Source organism: Rattus norvegicus, chromosome 18, assembly GCF_021556685.1.
Source record: "Rattus norvegicus strain SHRSP/BbbUtx chromosome 18, alternate assembly SHRSP_T2T, whole genome shotgun sequence".
In the NCBI taxonomy this organism is placed as follows: Eukaryota; Metazoa; Chordata; class Mammalia; order Rodentia; family Muridae; genus Rattus; species Rattus norvegicus.
The window spans coordinates 56,801,275-56,818,800 of record NC_141551.1 but is presented as its reverse complement, the minus strand read 5'-3'; the positions used below and the strand labels follow the sequence as shown (position 1 = coordinate 56,818,800).

General features: G+C 48.0%; 2 protein-coding genes across 3 annotated transcripts in view; one reads left to right on the top strand and one right to left on the bottom strand.

The window, feature by feature from the left end:
• The window catches only part of Ppargc1b (PPARG coactivator 1 beta), a 109,301-nt gene extending 100,459 nt beyond the window's left edge, over positions 1-8,842 (top strand). The window contains exons 9-10 of one of the 2 annotated variants that reach the window (XM_087592418.1): positions 554-708; positions 1,544-8,842. In XM_087592418.1, coding sequence (XP_087448544.1) covers positions 554-708; positions 1,544-1,644 — 256 coding nt within the window. In that variant the 3' untranslated portion in view covers positions 1,645-8,842. 2 annotated transcript variants of the gene reach the window in all.
• A 3,219-nt stretch (positions 8,843-12,061) lies between these two features.
• The window catches only part of Pde6a (phosphodiesterase 6A), a 77,100-nt gene continuing 71,635 nt past the window's right edge, over positions 12,062-17,526 (bottom strand). Inside the window, 3 exon segments of the mRNA NM_001107386.2 lie at positions 12,062-12,577; positions 15,229-15,376; positions 17,099-17,182. Coding sequence (NP_001100856.1) covers positions 12,501-12,577; positions 15,229-15,376; positions 17,099-17,182 — 309 coding nt within the window. The 3' untranslated portion in view covers positions 12,062-12,500.

The following is a 17,526-nucleotide window of genomic DNA, read 5'->3' as shown; positions in this document are numbered from 1 at the left end:
TACAGTTATAAAGTAGCAACAAAAAATAGTTTTATGGTCGGGGGTCACCACAACATGAGGAACTGTATTAAAGGGTCGCAGCACTGGAAGGGTTAAGAACCGCTGATCCCGAGAATGGCAGAGTGAGATAGATGGAGAGGAGGCATAGCAGAACCAGGGAAGTGATAAGGAAGAGAGGGGAGTGTTAGGAGCATTTAGCTTCACCATCAGGGGTCTTGTCAGTCCCTGCTGTGCCCCATGCCACTGGGTAGAGCCTGGAACTCCACAGAGCTTATTCTCCCCACCCCCCGGGCAAGGTAGAGATGACAACACCCCCTCCCAGCCTCATCTGAATGAGAAGCAAAGCATGGTGCCCAGCAACTGTCTAAACATCCAGGAGTTCAGCTGCCCCTGCTGTCTTCACAGTACAGAGGTTGGCCAATCAAATCTCATTTTCCCTCATTGAAGAGAAGTGGGCACGTGACATGGTTTCCTGTTCTTTATCCTACGATGTGTACTCTTCTAACATCCACTAGACTAGCCTAGAACATCCTCCCTTATCCTCTCCCTCCAGAGGCCAGAAGCACGGTTTTATTACCTTCCGGTGTTCGGAGCATGCCGCCCTGTCCGTGAGGAACGGCGCTACCCTGAGAAAACGCAATGAGCCCTCCTTCCACCTGAGCTATGGAGGGCTCCGGCACTTCCGCTGGCCCAGATACACCGACTATGGTAAGAGAGCAGAGTCTAACTGTATTGTAACGAGTCCCGTAGTATGAGGGACGGTGACTTCCTTAGTATGAGGCCACGTGGACTGAACATGGCCCTTTGAACATGGCCCCAAGTCAAGAGCCTCCTCATTGTTATTCACAGCTGCTTTTTCTGCGGCTGATATCTTGCTTTTTCTTCTGGCCTATGGTCCTGTGAGTCGCTCTAACCACACAGCCACCTTCCTGTTCTCATAGGAAGGTATAGTCTGTGCTCTCAGTTACCCAGCAGCACCCTGGCTGACCTGCCACTTGACATGCACTCCCTGATGAGCTTTGACAGGCAGTGGCTTTGCCCTTAGTAGAGGGCAGCACGGACAGACACGGTGCCCATGCCATTTCCAGCTTAGTGGAAGACAAACATGACATAGAGACAGATGACTTGTAGAGGAGAGCCCATGGTAGCCTTTGGAGTTCACTGTGAGACTTAGATCCCCATCTGTATGAGATAGATTCGTTAGCATTTTCTTCTGTGACTGACTAGTATCAGAGTAGCGTGTTACCAGTTGGTGGGTTGTGGGGGATGTGTAGGGGGAGGTTGGAAAATACATCTCCAGGATTGTCTGGAAAGGAGTTGAGTTGTAGGGTGTTCTGTTCAGGGACCCATCGCTCTACAACAGGAACATGGAAGCCATGAGGTCTTGTCAACATGGAAGAAATTGTCTCAGCAGAATGGCCGTTGGTGCTCACTCCTGCACCTTGACACCCTGGCCATCCCAGTTCCTTGAGTCCCACCCTCAGTGGTAAATTTGCTGGTTTGGACTGAGTTTCTCACTACCTCACCTCTCACTGGCCCACAGATCCCACGTCTGAAGAGTCCCTTCCCTCGTCTGGGAAAAGCAAGTACGAAGCCATGGATTTTGACAGCTTACTGAAAGAGGCCCAGCAGAGCCTGCATTAATATCAGCCTTAACCTTCGAGGAATACCTCAATACCTCAGACAAGGCCCTTCCAATATGTTTACGTTTTCAAAGAAATGAGTATATGAGGAGGAGAGCAAGCCAATGAGCGAGCGAGCGAGCGAGCGTGAGAGAACACACAGGAGAGAGAGACTTGAATCTGCTGTCGTTTCCTTTAAAAAAAAAAAACAAACAAATCAATGTTTACATTGAACAAAGCTGCTTCCGTCCGTGAGTTTCCATGCTGTCGATGTTCCACTGCCACGTTAGCGTCGTCCTCGCTTCCAGCGGATCATCCTGGGTGCACCTCCAAGTGCTGTCAGTCACCCTCTGCCCCTCCCACCCGACTGACTTCCTTCTGTAGACTTGAGCTGTGTTCACATAACATCTTCTGTCTGTAGCGTGTGATGATGAAATTGTTACTTGTGAATAGAATCAGGATTAGAAACTCATTTTTAATTGAAGAAAAAAAAAGTATATCCTTAAAAAAATGTATTTATGGCTCAGATCAACTGTGCCTGGGATTATCGTATTGCTTCCTTGATTGTTTAACTATGCACTGTCACGAGGTGTTCGCTACTGAGCTGCACTGCTGCTCCCCTGGCCATGTAGTCCTAGAGGGGCTAGGTGGCCACTAGGTCCCCAGGAAAGAGGGGCTTGCAGTCACCGGTATAAAGAAGAGAGAGGTGTCCAGGTATCTTCTACCAAGCCCTGGTGTCTTTTATTTTGAGTGAGTTCCACTCAAGTTGTAATGAGAATCCCTTTCCCCTGTCTGACCCACACGTGGAGGGTGCCTGTCGCTAGTGCTCAGAGCCTTGAGTGCCTGTAAGGAATGCAGAGTAAGCTGTGTTAGACCCACTCTACAGGGAAAGAGTGTAATGCCACAGGAGATGAAATGCCCAAGAATCCGTGGCCAGGGAGCAGGCAGAGCAGTCATCCACACCAAGCCTCCTGACTCCTGGCCCCAGCCTGCTGCAGTAGTTAGCATAAAGATGTAAAAGTCAGAGGCTGGAGGAGCAGAATTAGCTAAATCGAGCAATAGGCTAGAAGCCTAATAGCTCGTTTGAGAATTGGGCTGCCGGTTGACTCACCAGCATTAAGGCAAATTCAAGCTTCAACACAGTCTCAGGTGTCCCTGAGCTTCGGTCCTCAGTGTCCTGTGACTTACCCTGCCTGCAGGTACCCCCTCAAGGCTCTGAGACACCTGCAAGTGGTGCACAGACTTCACCTAGGAGTGGTCTTTTGGGGCAGGGAAGGCAACTGGCAGCCCAACCTATATCCTACTGGTGTCCCTGCCTGCCCCTCCTCTGTAAAGCTATAGTGCAGAGTGAGGGGTTGTACAGGGTAGGGGTGGATGAGGCACTCCCAAGGAGCATCACAGTGAGCTCCTCTTTGACCCATCCTTGACTACTGTCAAAGCCATATCCAGTGTGACAGTCTCTGGGTTCCCAGGGGCCCTTTGTGAGGGAGAACCAGCTAGAGAGAGTATCAATTCTAATGCTTCATATAGATCAGTTCCTCCTTGGTCTTGTGATATTTTCTTTCTTTCTTCCCCTCCTCCCCCTGCCCAATGTTCTGCCAAATAAGGAAGTTTGAAAGTAAATGACTCATTAGACTACCCAAGCTAAATTAATCAGCTGCTAATGCCGGGCTTGTTCCTTTGAGAATTGGTGGTTAACTTTTTTTTTTTTTTAAGATTATCAAATACCTCAGTAGAGAAAATGAGCCATGATCTTGTGCTTGGTGTTGGGAAAAATCTTCACCCATAGATAAGGAGGTTGGCTCCAGCAGAAATCGGGAAACAGAGTATCTGTGTATCAAGTCTGTTGACCTCCCTAAACCCCAGGTTCCCTTTCTGTGAAACAGACTTAGGAGGAAATTAGACAGCAGAAGTCTTAGCTGCTCAGGCAGTATATAGTCACAGTCATGCCTCCCCCCGCCCCCTGTATCCTTGGCCAGTGCAAACATAATTAATTAATCATAACACTATTTTTTGGAGCCTGGTCATGCTATTAGAATACTTAACACAGTGCTCTAGGCAGCCATTACTAATTGGCTGGTGTTTAATTTATTTGACCTCCTGTTCTAATCTTTGGAAGACTATCATTATAGAGCCATATGCTGGCCGGTTTGTATGCTGGCCATCCCTGTCATAACCTGATCCATAGGGGAAAAAAATGCCCCTGGAGCCATTACTTGGTAGAGGATTTCCAAAACTATTGCAAAACAAACTAGTGTACAAAGGAAGGGACGGACGGACTGGCATACCGGAATATAACCGGAGGTGTGGCTTCTAAGGATAGACCCGATCATTCTGAATTCCTTTATAGTTATTCATTGCCTAGTATATGGTAGGCACATGGAAGACGGGTATGGAGTGGAAAAGAATTAGAGTCCTTCAGTTGTACCCACCAAAACCAGGACTCTAATCGCAGGGGAAAGTCAACATTCACCGAAATCATCCAAAGGGAAAGGGACTAGATTTAATCTAGATAGCCATTTGAATTCTGACCCCACCATGACCTTCTTTTGTGGTTTTAGTGATTCTCTTATTCCTGGGCCTCGGAGTATAGATGTTGCCCAGAGAACCATGGGCTCTTACCATTTGCTTCCGCAGTTATGCTGAACCAGATGACAGTTTCTGGAGTAAAAGAACAAATTCTTAATAAACACTAAGTCTTTCTCTCCCCAGCCAGGGTTAACTGGAGCTGACCGGTCAGTTCACTCTCTGGCACTCAAAGTCACTTAGATGTTGTTCTTGGGCAGAGCGGAGCCCCGAGCCTGGCCCTGGGGCCTAATGTATCAGAGCTCACTGGTGGGAGCTGATGCCCACCAAGGGTTTCTAGTATTCCCCACTTACCCTCTCATAAAAATGGACTACCAGCTCTGCAGACGACCTCTCTCTCTGGAAGATCCATTCGGTGCTGCATATAATTTACCAAGGAGACTGTCAGGCCCCTCCAAGCCTAGGAATTTGTCTGGTCTCTCCCACCACATCAAGGAGTAACCCAGAGGGAGCAGCTGCCATCGGTAACCCTCTCTTTGTAGCTGTTCTAATGTGTCTCAATGATGTTTACCTGTGATTGCCCTTCAGTTTCCTATAGACTGGTGACAGCTGCCCGGGGAGGGCAGGTTCCCCCGTGTCATCTCTGTGCTGTGCTGGTATTTTCTAGAAACGTCCTCCGATCCAACCACTAAGTGGAATTCTTCCATCTCCTTCCTTCCTCAGTCACTAGGAGACTGAGTCAGAGAACCCCCCCCTCTCTCAGGGGACTCTGTTACTGAAGGAAAATGCATCAAATAGATAAATATGAGTGGATGGAGTACAGCCGAGGTCCCTACTCCCCATCCCCCAACATCTATTGTGGCCCCAGTTAGAAACATGTTTTGAATCAGAAAGTATCCATCCCATGCCTGTGTTTCTCTGTTGATTTTTTTTTTTTTTAAGGAATCTGGTGAACAGCAAGGCTCCAGGGGTGGGAGGACTGCTTTGAGTCAGCCACAAAGACTTAGTCCTCAAGTCCTAAGATGGGAAGGCATACAGTAAGATGTCCTTTGGGACCTCAAGCCTTGCAGGTCAGCATTTAGGGGAAGATGTGTCATGGCTGCTGTACAGGAGGTGAATGGAGAGAAAATGCAGGCAGGCCGTTCTTTTAGCATAGCCAGTTCTCTCCAGCGTCTGTCCCAGCCCTCGAGTCCAATTCACCTTTCAGCTGACCCTGCTGCCGCAAAAGCAGCACAGCTCTCCGTGAGTCGGAGTCACCCTTGGAGGGTGAGTTGATGTGATTCACTGAGGTCAAAAGTATTATTCTTAATGTTTGACCTTCAGCAGATGTGATCAGTTTGAGAAAGCCATATCCCTATGTCTCACGTGTGTCACTGGAAAGGGACTGGGTGTGTGATACTAAATAGAGTGAACCTGTTGATGTCATTAGCCAAAGAAAAGGGATCCCTTCACCCTTCTCACCGGGGTAGAAGGAAACTAGCTACTCCTAATGTGCAATATGTTGACACTGCCCTCCAATTCCCTGAGGGTTTTGTACACAGATGCGCTCCGGAGCTGTTTGGAGCGTCTGGGGATACAGGGTAAGGGCAGGGAGAGCCTGGGAGAGAAACTTCCATGCACAGAGATGGCCTTGGCCTAGAACAGATGGGACTGTGGGCAGGGTGTCCCACCCCGGAACACCCGGGAAGCAGTTAGGCAGATACTTTGCACTAGTGACAAAAGCACTTTGAGAAATCTGACACTTCACCCTTGCCCCACACTCTCCTCTGGTAAATCTGGGTATCCTTTATCTGTGTGAGATGCTGTCCTGAAGGCTGGGTTGATAAGGAAGAGGGGTAGTGTGAGAGAGACTTTCAAGGTAGTAGCCATAAGAGAGCCTCCAGAGCGTCAGGAGGCTGGCTTCTTTACTAGAAGCTCAAGAAACAGAATGATGGATTTATATCCTAGTACCCACTTTTATAAAAACTAAAGAGTGGCCTAGCCAGTTGCAGTGCTTTGAGGAGCAATCTTCCCTTTACATTTGTTATTTACTGTGTAATCTTAGGCCCCTGTTCCTTGAGCAAACAAGGCTGTCCAGTGATAACGGAGCCAGGGGAGCCCTGAGTTTTACTTACTCTCTGGTCAGATCAGGGTGTCTGTATGGGGGAAGGGCACTCTCTTCAAGGTCACCAACCTCCAATAGGATGAGATCCACATAGTCCTGGCTGAGGTGCCTTCTATGAAGAGGCTGGCTCCCCAGGATAGATCCAAGCCATAGTTTCTCGTGGGATGGTAAAGAATTAACCCTCATTGCCTCGTTGACAACCTCCAATCTCCAGTTAGCCTTGTCATCATCCCCACCGAACAGCTTCTAATCTGAATGTTGTGACCACTTAGCCATCTCCTGCTTGCTTGCGGATAATACTAGCAATACACTTGTTTTCCCCAAATAGCTCAACTTAGACAGTTTTTACACATTGCTCTCGAATGATGATAAGACACATGGGACAGCAGGAGGCATGGATCACAGTGCATATGTTTAGGGCAGCTTTTGGGTTTTTTTTGTTTGTTTGTTTGTTTGTTTGTTTGTTTTGTTTTGTTTTTTGTTTTTTAAGTCTTTTAATGGTATAGCAGCAGTGACCAAGCCTTTGGGATCTGGGGAGACAGATTTTCACAAAGCCATTTTATCAGAATGCCTTGACTATTGGAAGGAGTGTGGAATCCATATGCCCAAATCGAGGGGTTGGCAGCATGTGGTCGTCTCTACAGCAGCTCCTCCGAAAGGTATTCATGTGGCTACAACCCCTCCGTGCCATATTTTTTATTTCATCAAAGGATTCTCCAAGGAAGCCTTAACAGTCTCCTTTCTCCCTTTGCTGGCCTTGGGTAGTGTCCTTGTAGAGGGGCTTGGTCAGCACTTTGCCTTATCAATGTGTGGTCGCCAACCTAGTGGCCAAAGACTGGTGTCCACCAGATACCAAGACGGAAGGCAAACGTAAGTTCCTTTGGTCAGTCACCATACCGGCCACCATGAACTTTGCAGTGAGATACAACAACACAAAAGTGAGTGTTCAGTACCAACTCAGAAAACCATCAACTGCCTAGATGCTTATGCAGTCCAGGAAACGCACTAGTTATCCTGTGGAAGCAAGGATGGGGTTAACCCACACCCTGTGTCCGGAGGGGTTTGCCGTAACTGCAATACTGGCAGCCCAGCTGCCAACCTTGTTAAGTGAACCTCTGCTAGGTGGCCCACATGGTACCTTTGGGACAGGTGAAGAAGATATGTATGAGGATTGGGGGGAAAGGGGGCCCTGGCCATGACCTTTGATGTGGTCCACTGAATAGCCAAACAGGTTTGTTTGTTTGTTTGTTCGTTTTTTAATTTCTTTGTTTTTTGTATTTTCGAATCTTGTCAAATATTTTTGTGTTAGGAATAAGAAGTCATAAACTATTCCCACCTTGGTTTCTGAAGGGGTGTTCTGATTCCAACTGAAACAGGTTGGGAATCTCAAGGGAGCATGGTCTGAGGAGTACATGAGACAGGGCAAGGGGGCACGGGTGCGGCTCCAGGTGGTTGCTGGGGAAAGATGACCACCTGGAAGTCCAACTCCGTGCAAGGGACTGCAGAAGGTCACACCTGCCTCCTTGTCTCCTGTGTCCTTTAAGCACTGGCCTAAAGCATGTGCTTGTTAGAAGCAGTTGCTGAGGTTGAAACCAAGACTACCCAGCTCCCCAACCCCTAGGTTTCAAGAGATGCTGTCGTAGCTAGCCTTAATCGACTGGGAAAGGTGGTTTCTGTGCTCCCTTCCAACAGTTCCAAATCTTGGACTCAAAACCCTTTTCTCTTAGTGTGACCAAGCAGCCTAGAGAATTTTGAGCAATAGGGAGCCAGGGTTTCCCCTGGCTCTACGACAGGGTCAAACCAGGGAATGGCTATACTTGAGAGGTTTGGTCATACCCAGGGTACTACTGTAGGGGGCATTATGTATTACGGAGCTCAACAAGGTAACCGTAGCCTGGGGTGCGTGAATGTAAGGCTGTATTTGTGTGTGTGTGCATGCGTGTGTGTGTGTGTGTGTGTGTGTGTGTGTGTGTGTGTGTTACATTGATGCATTTCTTGAGAAAGGTGCAAGAATTTCACCTATACAGAGGGACACATCTGCTTTATTATTTATAATAGAAGCTAAATTTTAATTTTTTAAAGGACACTGCTAATGATCGAAAAAATCGAGTTTTTAGTTTTGCTATTTTTTTTAATTGGTAGAAGATTTTTATATATTTTTTTTCCATTTCGTTGGGTCGTGTCCTTATTTATATAAATACCGTATCCGTGAGAGGCGAGGAAGAAGACTTCTTTGCTCTCGATTATCGTGGTTGTCATTGTCCCAATTTTATTTCCGGCGTGATTTATCCGTCTTACCTTCTAAATGAGAAACTGTTTTCCTGTATTTGTACATTGTCAGATTCTATAGTTTCGTAGATAATTTAACCAAATCGCTCTACGTATTATTATTCTGTGAGTATAAAGTTCTATTTTAACGTCTGTAAATAACTTCAGAACTGGCTTCTTTTCTCAGCTCCCGGTGGAGAGCTATTGTTTACATCACAAGAAACTGTAGAATCCCTATGCTCATGTACTGTAAATAGTGAAGTGATCTGCTTATAAATAAACCGAACAAATACACTATGGAAATTAAAAAATGCCACCCACAGCCCCGCCCAGAGGTGTCTTTCTTTATTGGTCCTGTGAATTCATTTTGTGTATGGTGGGGGTGAGGGGTGAGAGGTGTGGGGATGGGGACGGGGGGAGGGGGTGTGCGGTGGGGGGGTTGTGGGGATGGGGAAACTCTATTCCCTAAATGAGGGAGTCCAGATCCGGTCTTGCTTCAGAAAAAGTCTTGGCCAATATATGGTTTGGGTTTTTGTTTGGTTTTTATTTGTCCAGTACTGGGAATTGAACCCAAGGTCTTGCAACAAGGTAGTACCACGGAGTTAGGACCTCTGCACCTTTTTAATTTCATCTTGAGACCAAGCCCCACTAAATTGACCAGTCCAGTTCAGAACTCACTGTGTAACTCAAATTGGCCTCAACTTACAAGCCTCCTGCCTCAGCTTTGTGACTAGAAGTATTGTCACACACAACCACGATGGACCCCAACCAGCTTCTCTCTCAACCTCATCAAACACGGTGATGAAAATCCAGCAGAGCCGATGCTGTGTGCTCCAGGACAGCTTCTCTTCAGTGCAGTCATATCTCTTCTTCTCCTTGTCACTTAACCATGCTTAGGGACATGTCTTTACTTGGAAAAAGAGTGTCCTTAGTGTCACTTGCAGTAGAGCAGAAGACACAGCTCAGGATGAAAAGCCTGGGGTCTAGGCACATCCTGCCTGCTGTAACCAAACCTGAACAGAAGGTCAGGGCATGTGCTTCAGAGGCACAGCCAGCGCTGCAGTGGAAGTCACAGGATGTAAGCACAACACACAGTATTCTCTGCTCTTGGACATCTTCTGGAAGAAGGCCAAGGAACTGGTCTGTAACCTGGCCCAACCTCCTCCTCTGGTATTCAGTTTCCTGCTTTATTTAAAAGGGGGCATTAGGATAGACTTGTGGTCCACAGTTGGAGGGAAACTATGCACTTCCCTCTCCTTGAGGCAACTGCTTTAATATAAGTGTCTGCAGAACCAACCCCCAGTCTGGGAGGAAGACATGTTTCAGAGACAGCCATTTATGGAAGACGGGCAGGTGTTATGTACCACCCCTAGGGTGGGGCGGTGGCGGGGGCAGATAAAAGAGTATGGGGCAACTGACCCTGTCTTTGCAGGAAGTCACTAGCAAAGGAAAAATGAGGGCATACAGATTACAATGGCCACTTCAGCCGGGCCTGCACACTGTGGGGACATCATGGTCTGGCTGATCTCACAGCATGTGGGCCTTAAGTTTGACCTTTGTTAGAGTTTCTAAAAGCCGAGGGTGGGAAACAATAGAAACAGAGTTTGAATTTAAGCAAGTATGACAGACAGTTTTGACAATCTCTTGTGTGCACTATCATATTGACAACTTCTGGATTCTTTTTACGGATTTAGTAAGTTTTGATTGTGTGGATGCTAACTCTGTCAGGCATGACATACTTAAATGTAGTCTGTTTTTAAGCCAAGAGGGCCTCTTAATTGAACAGAAGGTCTGTGATGTGTTTATAAAGAGTTAAAGATAGAATATGTGCCAGGTTTCAGCACCGATGTTGTATTGATAAAAAGATAGAGGATATGTTCTATGGGGGTCTGGGGGGTGCCTCAGCAGGGCCATGCCGAGACATCCCTTCCCCCTGAGGGACCAGCCACCGGAGGGTAGAGTATAGTATAGAATAAAGTTTATTCAGGGCGTAGGGGTGGAATTAAGAGGGTAGTAGGGCAGAGAAAGAGAGAGAAGTAGAAAAATAGAAGAGTAGAGGCCAGCCACGAGTACATGGAGACAAGGGGGGAGGGGAATGGGGAGAGAGGGGACAAAGGGGGAAGAGGGTAAGAGCAAGAGAGTGAGGAGGAGTCGAGCAGCCCCTTTTATAGTGTCAGGCACACCTGGCTGTTGCCAGGTAACTGTGGGGGTGGAGCCTAGACAGAATGCTAACAGTCTGCAGCTGAAATCAACAGAAAATTCAAGAACAAAGCAAGCACAAAAGAAACAGAACAAGTACATTCAATATGTGAAATTGGGTTAAACAAGCTTTATTTTTATTTTCCACTATGCATGTGTGTGTGTGTGTGTGTGTGTGTGTGTGTGTGTGTGCGTGTGTGTGTGCATGCGCTTGCACACGAGTGTGTGGTCCTGGGACAGAACTCAGTTCAGCAGCCCTAATGGGAGGAGCCTTTACCTGATAAGTCACTGCATTGACACCAAACCTTTTTTTGTTTTACCCTTGTTCTTTGGTCTTGTTTGAAACAAGGTCTCACACTGTAGACCAGCCTGGAACTTTCTGTGTAAACCAAGCTGGCCTCGAATTTACTGACATGCTCCTGCCTTCACCTCCTGCACCCTGGGATTAAAGGTCTCCACCACCACATTCAGCACAATTAGTCTCTTAAAGAGTTTTGGGACCATTGCGGTCGTTGATTCAGAGTTTGCGTCACAGCTCGGTTTCCTAGGAAACAGACTCCAGCCTGGAGCTAGACTGGCCTTCCACAGTTTACCCATGTTGGGCAATGTGATCACACTTGTCCACCTCAGTCATAGATCCCTCTGAGAAATGCAGCGTATCCCTCAGCTAAGGAAACCCCCAAGGACCTGTCTGCTGAAGCTCCAAGTCCTCCATTTGGGGTTCACCAGGACACACTGCACAGCCTCCATTTGGGGCTCACCAGAATACACTGCACGGCTGGGTACGAAGCCTTTACCTCCCTGTGACAGTGTTGTGCTAGAAAAGACTCTGCTCCTTTAAGGATGGGTAACCCTCCCCTTGAAGTGGGGTCTTGCTGTATAGACCAAAGTCTCTGAAACTCAAGACCTCCCCCTCTCTCCTTCCCCAGGGCTGGGATTGCAGGCACGTGCTACCGCGTGTGACCTTTAAAGATGCTTATTCCAGTAAAGATGCATAAACTCCTCCAAAGACTGTGGAGGAGTGAAGCCATGTGTACAGAAACTTTTCATAAATATTTCAGCCAAGTCATGGGTGGTAGTGAACACAGAGGTCAGAGGATGGAGAGAGTTTAAAACAAGCCAGGGCTACATGGTAGGAATTAGAAAGGAAGAAAGAGAGGGAGGGAGGGAGGGAGGGAGGGAGGAAGAGAGGAAGGGAGGGAGGGAGGGAGGGAGAGATAAAGGAGGAGAGGGAGAGAAATTGAAAAGGAACATGAAGACACGAGAAGCACACATGATCAGAGTTTGATGTTCAAATCTGGGGTAAGTTTGTGGGTATTTGATGTATAATTCTCTACTTTTGGAGATTAGCAAACACTTTTATAATAAAACACTAAGTTTAAAGAGCTTATAAGAATCACAAGCATCATAAGAACAAAAAAATTATCAAGTCGGTATAGAAAATTGGGCTAAATTCAATGGACTTTTTAAGATTAAAAACAATCTCTAAGACCTATGTGGGGGTGCATGTGTGGTCCCAGCACTCAGAACACAGAGGCAGGTGGATGTCTGTGAGTTCAAGGCCAACACCGGCTACATAGAGAGTTTCAGGCCAGACAGAGCTGTCTAAAACAAAGCAAAACAAAACAAAACAAAGCAGAAACAACGTCTAAGACCATTTGATGATATAGATGCCTGCTGTGTCTGCCGCCACCTCTCAACTCCTGAGTCTTTAACTGTCTAGTGGCCTTCGTGACCTCTTCCTTCCTGAGCGCCGCGCCCCCTGCTGGCAGTGTGCTCAGCTACTGGATGCAACAGGACTTGGATGCAGGTGCACCCCCTGGACTGGGGTTCCCTCCTGGCTGGTTCCCGGAAGCAGCTGTGAAGGGCAGGAAAGCACACAGCAGTTCAGAGGAGGCTGCAGCAAACCTGCCTTTGACTCCTTTTTGGAGCAAGTTCAAGGCTTGGCATGTGCAGAGAGCAGATAGGCAGTCAGGAGAAGCAGGGGAACCAGAGGATCTTCCCCACTGAGAAGCAGCACAGTGACTAATGTCAACCAACACCTGTGAGACACGGGGAACAGTAGGGACTGACTGGGGTGAGGACTCCAAGGGGGTGGTTCCCATTTAGCTCCAGACACTTTTATCCAGTCTACTGGTGTGCCCAGATCTTGATCTTTCAAAAAGAAGAGCTAAAAAATCTCTTCTTGTTTGTTTGTTAGAACTGGAGTATCCCAACTTTAAACTGGACGGCAAATGCACATTTTAAGGGAAAGCTCCTGAGCTAGACAGACAGCTCAGGGACAGAGCATTTGTTTAGTATTTAACTAGGCCTGGGTTCAACTCTCAACACTGCTATTTTAAAACGGAAACGGTAGGGCTTATGTTTACACAAACCTGCTCCTTTTCCCAAAGGCAGCTTATTCGCTAAGTCCACGGGGATGAGGGGGTGGGAGGGAGCAGCGATGTATAAGAGACCCTGGGGAGATAGCAAGGGTATCCCCATCTTCAAAGCTGCTCTTTGAAAATAACCCCAGCCTGCCCATGCAAGAACTGGGGACCAGACAGTGTCTATGCTCAGAACAGAGGGACACATGCTTGGGAAGTCAGGCAGCCTCTGGCAGGGACAAGAAGCCAAGTCTAGAACACATAGCTAGATAAGGAGATAACTGGGGGAGGGCGGGGGCGATTGTGTGGAATGATGCCATGTGACGGGAGCCGGGACAAATTCCATTTGAAGCTAGGATCAGTTGTGTGCCCTGGTTCTTTGAAGTCTTGGCTTCTAGTCTCTGCTCTACCCCGACCAACTTCTCTTCCTGTACAAAGCCTTAGTCAATCTGTCTCCGTCTCTCCCTCTGTCTGATTACATTTATTAGGTGGGGCGGCACACGTGCCACAGCACATGTGGAAGTCAGAGGACCACTTTTGAGAATCAGTCCTCCCCTCCCACCTACTGAGGAAAAGTCTCTTGTTTCTGCCACTCTGTGTACCCCCAGGACTCTGAGCCACCCCCACCCTGGTGTAGAAATACTGAAGGTGCAGATCTGTGGTGCTCTATCTGCCTTTTTATGAGCTCCGGGATTGGACTCGGGCCATCAGATTTGCACAGCAAGCACTTCTGTGAGCCGAGCCGTCTTGCTAACTCTGCCCCTTTTCGTTTGCTTGTTTTGCTATGATTTAAGAGAAGGTTAAAATTCAAAGTAATTTTCCTATCTTAGAGTCTCCTGAGTGCTGGGATTGCAAGCATGTCTCCCGTGCTTAACTTCCCACAACTCCCCTGTGTACCTGGTTATGTGTGAGCGTGTAGAGGGGAGGGGGTGGGTGCACGTTCATATGTTTGAGTTTGGATGTTGCATGGCATGGTTCACATGTAGAAGAAGGTCAAAAGATACATTTGGATGTCAGACCTCACCATATTTCAAACAGGGTCTCTTATTATTTGAGGCTAGCTGACCTGTGATCTCTCTCTCTCTCTCTCTCTCTCTCTCTCTCTGTATCTCTGTTTCTGTCTCTGCCTCTCTCTGTGTCTCTGTGTCTCTGTCTCTCTGTGTCTGTCTCTCTCTCTGTATCTCTGTTTCTGTCTCTGGCTCTCTCTGTGTCTCGGTGTCTCTGTGTCTGTCTCTCTCTCTGCCTCTCTCTGTGTCTCTGTCTCCTCTCTCTCTCTCTCTGTATCTGTTTCTGTCTCTGCCTCTCTCTGTGTCTCTGTCTCTCTCTCTGTATCTCTGTTTCTGTCTCTGGCTCTCTCTGTGTCTCTGTGTCTCTGTGTCTGTCTCTCTCTCTGCCTCTCTCTGTGTCTCTGTCTCCTCTCTCTCTCTCTCTGTATCTGTTTCTGTCTCTGCCTCTCACTGTGTCTCTGTCTCTCTCTCTCTGTATCTCTGTTTCTGTCTCTGCCTCTCTCTGTGTCTCTGTGTCTCTGTCTCTCTGTGTCTATCTCTCTGTGTCTCTGTCTCTGTCTCTCTGTCTCTCTCTCTCATCTGACTTTATGTGTGTTCTGGAGATCTGACCTGGGCCATCTCCTTGGCCTCTACACATGAATGGGGCCCCCTGCAGTTCAGCCCTGGGCAGTGTGGGGTGGTTCTGAAGTCGCCACTAATAGTTTTACAGGTCAAATGCACTTTGAGTTCAAGGGAGACCTTTCCAACCATACACTTAACATGGGTGATGCTAAAGACAGTTAGCCTTCTCTCACTGGTCGTGTACAAACCAAACCTCATGATGGCTAGGTTTCAAGTAGTCAAACAGCTGGAAAGTCAGCCTTTAAAATTCCTTCCAAGTAATAACTGCTGGCACAAACATCTGCAGCCTTAGAATCAGAGTCGTCCTGATGTTCAACTGCAGGACCCTAGAGCATCCCTCTGTCTCTATCTAGGGACCAGACTCTGCCCCATACTGACTGTGTGGCTTGGCCACAGCACTTCTTCTCCAGCAGTCCCAGTGCCCTCCCACACAGAAAGGAAACCACAGTCCAAGCCCAGATGCACTGCATACTCAAAGTGCCTGGCCAAGACTCCACCTTGCCTCTTCTGCCTACCTTGCTTGGCTGCCTGCTTCTTCTGCTTCTCCTCCTCCAATGCTTTCATCCTGGCCTCGTACTCATCAGCCAGCGCCTTCCACTCCTTACGGTTGTTAGTGATCCCATCCAACATGGGTGTGATCTCCTCATGAAACCGGGAGAATTCCTGGAGAGGAGAAGTGAAGTACAATGAACAGGAGGGATAAAGGGACAGAGGAAGGGAGGAGAAAGAGAAGGGGGTAGGGGGAGTCTATGTTCAACTAAAGGACCCTAGAGCATCCCACAGCCTCTAGTAAGGGACCAGATTTTGCCACATACTGACTTTGTGACCTTTCATCTCAGTGAAATGCCTCAGTGAAACAAGGGCATTGCCCTAGGACCCTGGATCAAGGTGGGGTATGTTCTGCCTGGCATTGGAGTGAGCTGCCTCTCATGGCTGCTGACACTAGGGAGCCCCTCCTTCCCCTGCTTAGAACCTTCCCGTATGGCCACTCCTTCAGCGTGCAATGTAAGTCTTAGCATGTCATTCACTGATGTCTACTCTTTCACATCAGAAGTCCCAGGCACCCAAACCTCACTTCATGAGTGTTTCCTCCCATCTGTGGACCTTGTGCAGCTGTTCTTTTTGATGGAACATTCTACCCTTCCACCTTTCCTTGAGGTCCCTACTTCCCTAACACTCGCCCAGAGAAACCTTTTCTGACCCTGTAGGTAAACTGAGTCCCCACTGGATGGCCCCAAAGCCCTCTCTAATCAATGTCCACTTCCCTATAATGACTCTCTTTGCCTGCCTCTCCCAGAGGATGGCACCTAGAGATGGCAGGAGCACCTCAGTTGGTTCTGAATTAGCACTGGTCTGGAACACACAGCTGCTTCATAAATACCCAGTGAATGACACTCGGTTATTGAGATGACTCCTATGGGCTCCTGCAACTCTAGGAATTGAATAACACCTTGAACACAGTACCCTGCAATCTATGGGGCAATTATCTCTTCTGGTCTTTCGAGCCCCGCCCCCAATGTGGGTTGCCCGCCACTCCTTCACTTGTAGTGAGGAGAGACGGAAGTGCAGATTGGTGAAGTAGGTTTGCTGAAGTGAGGAGGGACCCATTGCAGCGGGAGCCAGGCAGGGCTTACCGTGCCCAGAGATGCCTGAGTTGTGGTCTGGGTTCTACCAGGACCTGTGTGACTTTGGGATAGTCACTGCTGAAGCTCACTTTCATCTAGACAGTGGGGTGGTAATGGCACCTACCCTAGCATAGTTGGGATTAAGCAGGCAAATCTCCATTTATAACTCTACTGCCGGCAGTGTGAGCAGAGGCATGCTGTCCTGTTAAGCAGAGGGCCCTCGGTCTGTGTGAGGACGTAGATACTTGTGGAAAGCCCTGGCCTGGGTATTAGGTGAGCCAGCTTCAGTCCTGCTCCACAGGTGGATCCAGAAATGTTAGCTCGGTCACATCCTTTCTGACCTCTGTCTCCTTATATATAATGTGGCCAAAAGAAAACTAATTCATGGGAGGTGGAGGCGGGCATGGTGATGCAGAGATGTTATCCCAACACCTTGGAGGCTAAGGCAACAGGATCATGAGTTGGAGATCAGACCAGGGCAACATAGCCAGACCAAGTCTCAAAAATGAAGAGGCAGCCAGGTAGACAGTAGAGATGGGTTTGTCGCTGGTGGCCTCTTGAGAAGGATCTAACCTGAACTGGCCTTTTCACAATGACATTCTGTCCATACAAGCATGCTTCGTCATTTGTCCCATGGGTATTTGTTGAGCAAGGAGGAGAAACGAGCTCCAGGCTTCAGCTGGAGGTTATCATTCCCCTCCACAGAGTGGGAAATACACCACGTGCACCCTGCGGTCTGCTGGACTCTGAAGAAACCTACCTTATAGACAAAGGTGCACACAAAATCAATGAAGCCGACCTGAAGCTTGGGGAGTTCATCTGCCTTGTTTCTGTCCATCATGGGCTGTCGTGGAAGAGAGAGAGTTAATGGCATGGAGCAGTGATAGGGGCTCACCCTGCCCAAGAAACAGTCTTGCAAAAAAAGGGTGTAATCCCGTGTTCAAGACCATCCTCAACCCCTAGCAAGCCTAAGACCAGCCTGCCGTGTGTGAGGCTCTGTTTCAGAAATAAACTCACTAAGCTTCCAGACTTGACTAGCAATTTGGAGAAAATAGGGAAGACAGAGCGGGATGTGTTAATGGGTGTGCAGAATGTGAGTGACCAAGCCAGGGTGTGGGAAACACTAACCAAACAAACACCCACTGTCTTAACAATTACATAGAGGACGGACAGACGGGGAGGCTTGGG